Source organism: Enhydra lutris, unplaced genomic scaffold (assembly GCF_002288905.1).
Source record: "Enhydra lutris kenyoni isolate GAN:26980312 unplaced genomic scaffold, ASM228890v2 scaffoldscaffold9, whole genome shotgun sequence".
Lineage (NCBI taxonomy): Eukaryota > Metazoa > Chordata > Mammalia > Carnivora > Mustelidae > Enhydra > Enhydra lutris.
Window position 1 is genome coordinate 33,682,391 of NW_019154093.1, and position 12,335 is coordinate 33,694,725.

A 12,335-nucleotide genomic window follows, 5' to 3' on the forward strand; every position below is an offset into this window, starting at 1 on the left:
ATAGTAAGGGTGGGCTAAGAGCTGGACAGAGGAAAATTTTTCTCTTGTAGAGATATGGCAGTATGTTTAGCTGCAACTCTAGGGGAAAAGCTTTAGCATGTAGTTGGCAAAATTGTTGGGAATCAACAAAGTATTCAAAATGGACCTAAAATCGTCATTCTGTTGATGATGCCAGTTTATGTTTTCATGGAAGTATATACACATATAGGTGCTCTCCAATGTCAGAAATTACCACATGGCCCCAGTTGAAATCCTCATAAGACGAAGAAACCTCTTAGATAGAAGTGAGTCACCTTGCTGTCATATAGACAAACTTGGTTTTATTTATACCAGCCCTGTTATATGAGGCTATGGTTGAATTTCATATATTTGATTTTCATTTCTCCATACTTTTGATGACTAGTGTGAAGAAAAGAATTAATCAGAAACAATGCATTTCAGTGTATCAAAAGAGAAAGAGGAACAGGAACCTAGGAAAATACACAAACCCTACACCTATGTTATGGGTTTCCAAGAACTTAATTTTTTTTTTTTAATTGGGAAATAGAGAAGTTTAGTAATACAGTCAATTACAGATAGGCTGTCCTGAGCCTTTGTCATTGGTAAGTACTTCTGGAGAATAGGTCCGTCTTTGACTACTTAGTAAGTGCTCTGTATCTACTCATTCACGGACTACTGTTACCCTATGTCAATGCCTAAGGGGAGGGAGTTCTGGGGAGGCCATAATCATTCAGGGTCACATAGATTGAGCTATAAAAAGAGAAACGGCCTAATAGAAAAACATTTCAATTACTTGGAGCCCCCCTATTAGCAGTGAAAATTGTAATACAAGTAAAATTTTGGTCTGTAGTATGTAATGCGTTATTTTATTTTTTTCTACAGGCTACCGGGCAACCCTATGAACAATATGCAAAAATGATTTTCATGGAGCTCAATGATGCCTGGTCTGAATTTGAAAATCAAGGTCAAAAGCCCTTGTATTAACTTATGAGCTTTTCCATCTCTGCGGCAGACCTGTGCTAATGCTTAGTGTGCGTCACAATTCTGAAGTTTTCACAGGTGAACCCAAAACTCCAGTAACATGTTTCCAGTACTAAACTGTTAAATTACTCGTGAATTAATTCCTCACTGATAAGGATTGTGGATGTTTGTTTCCTCAAGTCCCCACTATAAAAAGTCCAAAGCAGGGGAGGAACTTTTAGTCAGTCGACCTTGTGGAGTTACAAGATTCCAGCCTGCCCTCTGGGGAGCTGACTCAGCATTTTGTGGGGAAATGGAAAACAAAGGCCACCAAAGGCATAACACCCATCTCATTGTCTGAGAACAGGAATAATGAGCAAAAGCTATGCTAATTGGATTACGTGATGGATTTTAACTAATGGTTTTTAGATTTTCTTGGAAAGATGTAATTTCAGCCATGGCTTTACATAGATTCTAGGAACACGACCACTGAGTATTTTATTTTTCTGGAAATTTACAATGGTCTTTAGCATAATACTGTATACTTCTTCTGGTCAAGAGGACTAACTCCTGTAAAAGAACTTGAACTGTGGAAAGTGATTGTATTACAATCCAGTGATTGCCAACTCTTCCTGGATAAGCTAAAACTTAATGGAAATGCTGAGTAAAGAAAACAGGGACACTGTGGAGATAGAAATCTTTGTTCCTGGTCAGAAAGTTGGGCTGCTACCTTCCTCTCCCTTTAGAAAACTGTGGTTGCTTAAAGAAAATGTCTTAATGATGTAACTTCAACTCTAAACCTAATTTGAAAGAAATTTACAATTTTGCCATAAGGCTTCATGCTCTTCATTTTGCTTAAGTCAGGAAAATGTTCTTAGCTGGAAATAGGTTGCGAGGCAGTTTGGCACAGTCACAGTGTATCAGGCCTGATACCATGTAAGGAGTCCCTGTCCTCTAGGTTTGTGAGCGGTTGTGCTGAGGGCATAGAAAACCCACACTGAGGTAGGCGCAGTGGTGGGGCGGGGCAGGGGAGGGGGGGAGCTGTGCTTACCTTCCCACCAAGTCAGGTGGGGGCTTGTCAGGATTTGCTTAGAGGAACCGTGTCCTCCTCCCACCTATTGAAACTGGATCCTTGGATTCTTACGGTGGGTTTATTGTTTTCAAAGTAGCTGGGGGTCCACAGAACAGCATACACACAGGGACATCTGTGAAAGCAAAGCCAGAAGGAGACCTTTGCAGACTTCACACTGGTTGGATTTCAGTCCAGCGTTTTGGCTGTTTCTCATTTTGAGGGCTCAGCAGTTGCTATCCCGTGACTTCAGGAAGTCTCTCTGGGTGTGCACATACACAAAGTGCATAGTATATCTATGCAAAGCGGATGGGCAAAAAGATTTCCATGCGAATCTTAAAAGGTTTGTGCTCAATATTGTGAAAAGCTTTCAGAAGTTGTTTTTAAAAGACAATCATTTTTTGTTTCCATTTTAATTTTCTTGTGGCAAACTGTACCAGAAAAGCAGCATGTCAGAAATACTTTATGTTCTATATAGAACTCGTTCTTTCTTGCTTGCTCACTCACTTTCTCTTCCTTTTTTGTTATGTTTGTTATTTATTTTACTCTTTATTGACAAAGTGAAACATGCAGAAAATGTTCTCTTTTTAAATATACAGCTGTAAACTGTTCAAGGTAACCATAACAAACTAGGTGTTATTTATTAACGTATAATGAAATAATGTTTGATCCAGTATGTGCTTGTCTTATTTAAAACTGGAATGTGAGACATGTTGCTGTGACCTGGTTTTTTTTTTTTCTTTCTCATTCATATTTGTAGATATTGTGTGAACTACAGTATATAATGATAATAATTAAAAGGATATTATGTGAATGTCACGTACATTTTGAAATGATAGAACTATATTAGCTTTGTATCATGTTTGGGTAATTCATCAATGTTCACAGTATAAAACATCATTAAACATCATGTAATTAGCAATGAGAAAGAATCTTACCTAACTTATTAAATTTGGGATTTCCTTCATCTCTCTTCCAGATACATTATAATTCTGGACCCCTATTTATCTCAAAACTCTTAACATATGCAGACCAACAGGTTTTTGCATTCCTTTTAAATATCTGGTTGTGACAAAGCTTGTTGTTGATCAGATTCACTGTTTCATTCATGTTTATTGTAATATATTTTTTGTTTTGTAAATATGTTACACATGACAAAATGTGATTGGTCTAAAATATTTGTAATGTATATTAAAAGGCTCAAAAATATTTGTAGAAACCCAAGTTATTTTTGCACTTATAGGAATTTAATGACAAGTTTGAGTTATATTTTCTGACACGATTCACTTTTAAGAAAAGTTATGGGAAAAGAATATGAAAAGCATCTAATACATTTGCACCAAAATGCGATCTGAGAGGATTTCTGGATTTATACTTTAACCACCCTCATCCTGCCCTTTCCCCTTACGTATGCACACACGCATACACACACACACACACACACACACACACACACTTGCTTTGGATCATGCTCTGTAAATACTATGTTTCAAAAAGAATCAGCAGAGAAATCCTGGTCTCCTAGATAGAATATTAGTGGATATTCAAAGCTGTGTTTGTATGCTGAAGCAAAGGAATTAATCCTGGGAGTCTGGGACTTTATCAAAAACAGTTACAGCTGACCCCTGAAAAGTGCAGGGATTAGGGTTTCTTACCCCCCCACCCCCATGCAGTTAAAAATCAATGTATAACTTTTGACTTCCCCCAAAACTTAACTACTAATAGCCTACTATCATTGACCAGGAGCCTTACTGATAACATAAAGTTGATTGACAGATATTTTGTGTGTGTGTGTGTGTGTGTGTGTGTGTGTATAATGTATAATGTTCTGTATTACAGAATACTGTATCCGTACAATAAAATAAGGTAGAGAAAACAAAATGTTACAAAAATTACAAGGAAGAGAAAACACATTTACAGTACCATGCTGTCTTTATTGAAAAAAATCCATGTATAAGTGGACCTATAAAGGTCAAACCTATATTGTTCGAGGGTCAACTCTATTTTAGTTCTTTAAGTGTAGAAGTAGCATGTTCATTTGGAAGCACATGCTGCAAATCAAAAGCATTTGAATCATCCCTGTACTATCTCTGTCTGGAAGAATGTTCAAGTTGGATTGATGGAATGGTATTACACTGATGAAACACCATTGTGTATGGAGTGAACACAAATGTTGAATTCCAGAAACAGTTAATCACAGCAACAAGACACTTTCCCTGCTGGAAACATCTATGAGGGAATTTAGGTCAAGTAAATAGGTTGGTTGTTCTAAAGATAAATCATGGGGTTTGGCATAATGGTACAGTATTGGTTTGAGATCAGAAGACTGCGTTTTAAATCCTGGTTTTTCTACTTAAGGACTGTCATACTTGACAAGTTTCTTAAACTAAAGCTTAATTTTATCACCTGTATAATAGAGGTAATGGAGGAATTAGGGACCATATATAAACTGCTCTCAAGTGAGTACTCATAAAATAAGAGCTGTTGTCATTGTTACTGAGAGTCTGTAGGACAAAGTAGATCACTGCAGGTCACTATTGGTGCTGGAATTACAGTGAAGCCTTGGGTTGTGGGGAGTGAATAACACAAATAGAAAAAAGGTTCGAGAGAAACTTGTGCCTTTGGCCCTTATTTCTACATCTTTGGAATGACAGAGATCTGCCCTCGTAAATGGCAGAGATTTGAATTATAAGTTCTGTAAAGGGAATGGCTGTGTGGAAAGAAGCAGTGGTTCAGAGTTAGGGAGGGAAACTAACGTTGCTGATTTCAGTGTTTGCATCACCCGTGGATTTAACTTAAGCACTGATTCAAGAGCCTACCCCAGAGCAGATGGGGTCTGTCTTGCATGCATGGCCCTAGGTGCTATGACACATGTTTCTCATTTAATTCTCAAAAAGTTCTGAGGGGCAGTTTTGTAAATTTCACATCATGGAGACATTTACCCAGATCTGGGGTCTGAAAGCTCGATCTTTTCTGTAGGATAGGGAGAGATGGTACTACGGATAGTGAACTTACTAATTTTTATTAATTCAACCAATATTTTGTGTAAACTGAGTGCCAGTTGCTAATAGATACGTAAGGGAAAATGAAAATGAATAAATGGGTTTGACTGCCCTGTAAAACATAGGAGGTTGCTGTTCTTCTAATTACTACAGCAGATTTAGAGGGAGTAGTACAAGTGCTGACTATCTGCCTGTAGAGTTGGACGGTTTTGGGCTTTATAGCAGCTTCTCTATGCACTAGTTACTATTTGAGCCTCAGTTTTCCCATCTGCAAGATGGAGATAATATAACCTAGTTCATAGTATGAGGGGATTGAATGCCAGGAGAGAATATGAAAGTTTATCTAAAGGGGTTCACTGAAGTCCTGGGCAGCATGACAGAGGACATGGATCTTCCACATCCAAGTCGTGGGGTAGGATTCAGCTTCTAAGGTTTTACTTTCTTTTTTGGTGACTCTTTTTTATTTTTTTTTAATATTTTATTTATTTATTTGACAGAGATCACAAGTAGGCAGAGAGACAGGCAGAGAGAGAGGAGGAAGCAGGCTCCCTGCTGAGCAGAGAGCCTGATGTGGGGCTCGATCCCAGGACCCTGGGGTCATGACCTGATCCGAAGGCAGAGGCTTAACCCACTGAGCCACCCAGGTGCCCCTTTTTTGGTGACTCTTTTTTATTCTTGAGGAAACATGGAATGGTTAAGTGGAAGAACAATTTTTTAGTGCACCAGCTGGCAAAAGAAAATCAGATATTCTCAGGGAATAGTTAAAGCCTTTAGAAAGAGGCTTTCTCTTTTAGACTGTTTAGTAAACTGGAAAGGACAGATGGTGTGGCCAGGAACCCTGTTGGGAATTGCAATATTATGACTTATAAGAAATATCTATCTGATCATTTAGATGAGCAAAATATATTTCTTACATATATTTGGACTTCATCCACAGTTCCTGGCCCACAGCTCCCAAAACCCTTGGAATTTCCTTAAGTGTAGAGAAGGATAAAGATGTCTTTTGTTAATAAGGTGACTTTTGGAAAGAAAGATCTGGGCTGGTTGCCAATGTAGCCAACCACATTTTTAAGAGGGTTGGCCCTTTCAGTCCTACCCCATGACCTCCAGGGAGACGAGAGGGGCTGGAGGATGAATCAGTTGCCAGTGGCCAATGATTTAATTGATTATGCTTATGTAATGAAGCCTCCATGATAACCCAGAAGGACAGGGTTCAGAGAGCTTCCGGTTGGTGAACACTTGGAGATGTGGACAGAGGGGTACACCTGAAGAGGGCATGGATGCTCAGCATCCTTTCCCCACACCTTGCCCTATCCATCTCTTCCAGCTGGCTGTTCCTGAGTGATTGCTTTTTATAATAACCTAGTAATCTAGGAATCAAAATATTTGAGTTCTGTGAGCCACTGTAGCAAATTAATCAAACAGGAGGAGGTCCTGGGAACCGCTGAGTGATAGCCAGTCATCAGAAATACAGGTAACAACCCAGACTTAACAACCGGTGTCTCAAGTCCAAGGTAGGTCAGAAGCATAGGTAAGAATCTGGCTGTGACTGGCGTCAGAAGGTGAGAAGTGCGGAGTCTTGTAGGACTAAACCCTTAGCCTGTGGAATTTGATGCTATTTCCAGGTACATAGTATAAAAATTGATCTAAATTGTAAGACACCCTGTTGGTGTCCAAGAATTGCTTGGTGCTATATGGGAAGAGTTTCTACCCTACCTTCTCTACCATTCCCCCTGCCCCACACACAGACACTTGGAAATTAGGTCCAGGAACCTAGTTTAGGGACGAATACCATCTCTGCATTTTTCTGATTCCAGACATTACCCCTGGGCAAACACCTCATCTTTTTTCTTCCCACCATCTTTCAGTTTCTTACTGCTAAGCCTAACGCACTCAAACCAAGCTACACCTCTTAGATAATGTCACTTTTCCCCAAAATCAGTTCCCTTCTGTGGGACTGGCCTCAGACTGACTTGGAAGGCTCCAGCAAACCTTTATATATGGCTTTTCAGACACCTAATGGATGCCTGGGAATAGAAAGGGAAATGGGGAGATTTGACCCCACAGAAAATCCTTATCAGCTGGGTGGGGTGGTGGTGGAAAGCCTGAACTTTCTTTTTTTTTTTTTTTTTTTTTTTAATTTAAATTTTATTTTTTTTAAACATATAATATCTTTTTATCCCCAGGGGTACAGGTCTGTGAATCGCCAGGTTTACACACTTCACAGCACTCACCATAGCACATACCCTCCCCAATGTCCATAATCCCACCCCCCCAACCCCCTCCCCCCATTAACCCTCAGTTTGTTTTGTGAGATTAAGAGTCACTTATGGTTTGTCTCCCTCCCAATCCCATCTTGTTTCATTTATTCTTCTCCTACACCCTTAACCCCCCATGTTGCATCTCCTCTCCCTCATATCAGGGAGATCATATGATAGTTGTCTTTCTCCGATTGACTTATTTCGCTAAGCATGATACCCTCTAGTTCCATCCAAGTCGTCGCAAATGGCAAGATTTCATTTCTTTTGATGGCTGCATAGTATTCCATTGTGTATATATACCACATCTTCTTTATCCATTCGTCTGTTGATGGACATCTAGGTTCTTTCCATACTTTGGCTATTGTAGACATTGCTGCTATAAACATTCGGGTGCACGTGCCCCTTCGGATCACTACGTTTGTATCTTTAGGGTAAATACCCAGCAGTGCAATTGCTGGGTCATAGGGTAGTTCTATTTTCAACATTTTGAGGAACCTCCATGCTGTTTTCCAGAGTGGTTGCACCAGCTTGCATTCCCACCAACAGTGTAGGAGGGTTCCCCTTTCTCCGCATCCTCGCCAGCATCTGTCATTTCCTGACTTGTTAATTTTAGCCATTCTGACTGGTGTGAGATGGTATCTCATTGTGGTTTTGATTTGTATTTCCCTGATGCCGAGTGATATGGAGCACTTTTTCATGTGTCTGTTGGCCATCTGGATGTCTCCTTTGCAGAAATGTCTGTTCATGTCCTCTGCCCATTTCTTGATTGGATTATTTGTTCTTTGGGTGTTGAGTTTGCTAAGTTCTTTATAAATTTTGGACACTAGCCCTTTATCTGATATGTCATTTGCAAATATCTTCTCCCATTCTGTCAGTTGTCTTTTGGTTTTGTTAACTGTTTCCTTTGCTGTGCAAAAGCTTTTGATCTTGATGAAATCCCAATAGTTCATTTTTGCCCTTGCTTCCCTTGCCTTTGGCGATGTTCCTAGGAAGATGTTGCTGCGGCTGAGGTCGAAGAGGTTGCTGCCTGTGTTCTCCTCAAGGATTTTGATGGATTCCTTTCTCACATTGAGATCCTTCATCCATTTTGAGTCTATTTTCGTGTGTGGTGTAAGGAAATGATCCAATTTCATTTTTCTGCATGTGGCTGTCCAATTTTCCCAACACCATTTGTTGAAGAGGCTGTCTTTTTTCCATTGGATATTCTTTCCTGCTTTGTCAAAGATTAGTTGACCATAGAGTTGAGGGTCTATTTCTGGGCTCTCTATTCTGTTCCATTGATCTATGTGTCTGTTTTTGTGCCAGTACCATGCTGTCTTGATGATGACAGCTTTGTAATAGAGCTTGAAGTCTGGAATTGTGATGCCACCAACTTTGGCTTTCTTTTTCAATATTGCTTTGGCTATTCGAGGTCTTTTATGGTTCCATATAAATTTTAGGATTATTTGTTCCATTTCTTTGAAAAAAATGGATGGTACTTTGATAGGAATTGCATTATATGTGTAGATTGCTTTAGGTAGCATAGACATTTTCACAATATTTATTCTTCCAATCCAGGAGCATGGAACATTTTTCCATTTCTTTGTGTCTTCCTCAATTTCTTTCATGAGTACTTTATAGTTTTCTGTGTATAGATTCTTAGTCTCTTTGGTTAGATTTATTCCTAGGTATCTTATAGTTTTGGATGCAATTGTAAATGGGATGGACTCCTTAATTTCTCTTTCTTCTGTCTTGTTGTTGGTGTAGAGAAATGCAACTGATTTCTGGGCATTGATTTTATATCCTGACACTTTACTGAATTCCTGTACAAGTTCTAGCAGTTTTGGAGTGGAGTCTTTTGGGTTTTCCACATATAGTATCATATCATCTGCGAAGAGTGATAGTTTGACTTCTTCTTTGCCAATTTGGATGCCTTTAATTTCCTTTTGTTGTCTGATTGCTGAGGCTAGGACTTCTAGTACTATGTTGAATAGCAGTGGTGATAACGGACATCCCTGCCGTGTTCCTGACCTTAGCGGAAAAGCTTTCAGTTTTTCTCCATTGAGAATGATATTTGCGGTGGGTTTTTCATAGATGGCTTTGATAATATTGAGGTATGTGCCCTCTATCCCTACACTTTGAAGAGTTTTGATCAGGAAGGGATGCTGTACTTTGTCAAATGCTTTTTCAGCATCTATGGAGAGTATCATATGGTTCTTGTTCTTTCTTTTATTAATGTGTTGTATCACATTGATTGATTTGCGGATGTTGAACCAACCTTGCAGCCCTGGAATAAATCCCACTTGGTCGTGGTGAATAATCCTTTTAATGTACTGTTGAATCCTATTGGCTAGTATTTTGGCGAGAATTTTTGCATCTGTGTTCATCAAGGATATTGGTCTGTAGTTCTCTTTTTTGATGGGATCCTTGTCTGGTTTTGGGATCAAGGTGATGCTGGCCTCATAAAATGAGTTTGGAAGTTTTCCTTCCATTTCTATTTTTTGGAACAGTTTCAGGAGAATAGGAATTAGTTCTTCTTTAAATGTTTGGTAGAATTCCCCCGGGAAGCCGTCTGGCCCTGGGCTTTTGTTTGTTTGGAGATTTTTGATGACTGTTTCAATCTCCTTACTGGTTATGGGTCTGTTCAGGCTTTCTATTTCTTCCTGGTTCAGTTGTGGTAGTTTCTATGTCTCTAGGAATGCATCCATTTCTTCCAGATTGTCAAATTTGTTGGTGTAGAGTTGCTCATAGTATGTTCTTATAATTGTCTGTATTTCTTTGGTGTTCGTTGTGATCTCTCCTCTTTCATTCATGATTTTATTGATTTGGGTCCTTTCTCTTTTCTTTTTGGTAAGTCTGGCCAGGGGTTTATCGATCTTATTAATTCTTTCAAAGAACCAGCTCCTAGTTTCACTGATTTGTTCTATTGTTTTTTTGGTTTCTATTTCATTGATTTCTGCTCTGATCTTTATGATTTCTCTTCTCCTGCTGGGTTTAGGGTTTCTTTCTTGTTCTTTCTCCAGCTCCTTTAGGTGTAGGGTTAGGTTGTGTACCTGAGACCTTTCTTGTTTCTTGAGAAAGGCTTGTACCACTATATATTTTCCTCTCAGGACTGCCTTTGTTGTGTCCCACAGATTTTGAACCGTTGTGTTTTCATTATCATTTGTTTCCATGAATTTTTTCAACTCTTCTTTAATTTCCTGGTTGACCCATTCATTCTTTAGAAGGATGCTGTTTAGCCTCCATGTATTTGGGTTCTTTCCAAATTTCCTCTTGTGATTGAGTTCTAGCTTCAGAGCATTGTGGTCTGAAAATATGCAGGGAATGATTCCAATCTTTTGATAACGGTTGAGACCTGATTTAGGACTGAGAATATGATCTATTCTGGAGAATGTTCCATGTGCACTAGAGAAGAATGTGTATTCTGTTGCTTTGGGATGAAATGTTCTGAATATATCTGTGATGTCCATCTGGTCCAGTGTGTCATTTAAGGCCTTGATTTCCTTGTTGATCTTTTGCTTGGATGATCTGTCCATTTCAGTGAGGGGAGTGTTAAAGTCCCCTACGATTATTGTATTATTGTCAATGTGTTTCTTTGATTTTGTTATTAATTGGTTTATATAGTTGGCTGCTCCCATGTTAGGGGCATAGATATTTAAAATTGTTAGATCTTCTTGTTGGACAGTTCCTTTGAGTATGATATAGTGTCCTTCCTCATCTCTTATTATAGTCTTTGGCTTAAAATCTAATTGATCTGATATAAGGATTGCCACTCCTGCTTTCTTCTGATGTCCATTAGCATGGTAAATTCTTTTCCACCCCCTCACTTTAAATCTGGAGGTGTCTTCGGGTTTAAGATGAGTTTCTTGTAGGCAACATATAGATGGGTTTTGTTTTTTTATCCATTCTGATACCCTGTGTCTTTTGATTGGGGCATTTAGCCCATTCACATTCAGGGTAAGTATTGAGAGATATGAATTTAGTGCCATTGTATTGCCTGTAAGGTGACTGTTATTGTATATTGTCTCTGTTCCTTTCTGATCTACTACTTTTAGGGTCTCTCTTTGCTTAGAGGACCCCTTTCAATATTTCCTGTAGAGCTGGTTTGGTATTTGCAAATTCTTTCAGTTTTTGTTTGTCCTAGAAGCTTTTAATCTCTCCTTCTATTTTCAATGATAGCCTAGCTGGATATAGTATTCTTGGCTGCATGTTTTTCTCGTTTAGTGCTCTGAATATATCATGCCAGCTCTTTCTGGCCTGCCAGGTCTCTGTGGATAAGTCTGCTGCCAATCTAATATTTTTACCATTGTATGTTACAGACTTCTTTTCCCGGGCTGCTTTCAGGATCTTCTCTTTGTCACTAAGACTTGTAAATTTTACTATTAGGTGACGGGGTGTGGACCTATTCTTATTGATCTTGAGGGGGGTTCTCTGAATCTCCTGGATTTTGATGCTTGTTCCCTTTGCCATATTGGGGAAATTCTCTCCAATAATTCTCTCCAATATGCCTTCTTCTCCCCTCTCTGTTTCCTCTTCTTCTGGAATCCCAATTATTCTAATGTTGTTTCGTCTTATGGTGTCACTTATCTCTCGAATTCTCCCCTCATGGTCCAGTAGCTGTTTGTCCCTCTTTTGCTCAGCTTCTTTATTCTCTGTCATTTGGTCTTCTATATCGCTAATTCTTTCTTCTGCCTCCTTTATCCTAGCAGTGAGAGCCTCCATTTTTGATTGCACCTCATTAATAGCTTTTTTGATTTCAACTTGGTTAGATTTTAGTTCTTTTATTTCTCCAGAAAGGGCTTTTATATCTCCCGAGAGGGTTTCTCTAATATCTTCCATGCCTTTTTCAAGCCCGGCTAGAACCTTGAGAATCGTCATTCTGAACTCTAGATCTGACATATTACCAACGTCTGTATTGATTAGGTCCCTAGCCTTTGGTACTGCCTCTTGTTCTTTTTTTTTGTGGTGAATTTTTCCGCCTTGTCATTTTGTCCAGATAAGAGTAGATGAAGGAGCAAGTAAAATACTAAAAGGGTGGCAACAACCCCAGGAAAATATGCTTTA

The 12,335-nt window shown here is 39.1% G+C and overlaps 1 protein-coding gene across 3 annotated transcripts in view; it reads left to right on the forward strand.

Moving 5' to 3' along the window:
- Nucleotides 1–1,980, forward strand: part of LOC111143270 (DnaJ heat shock protein family (Hsp40) member C6) — a 138,129-nt gene extending 136,149 nt beyond the window's left edge. Inside the window, exon 19 of one of the 3 annotated variants that reach the window (XM_022496897.1) lies at nt 883–984. In XM_022496897.1, coding sequence (XP_022352605.1) covers nt 883–984 — 102 coding nt within the window. Of the gene's footprint in view, nt 1–882 lie in introns of all 3 variants that reach the window. The other 2 variants (XM_022496898.1, XM_022496896.1) reach the window with 2 other exon arrangements.
- The last annotated feature ends 10,355 nt before the right edge of the window (nt 1,981–12,335 follow it).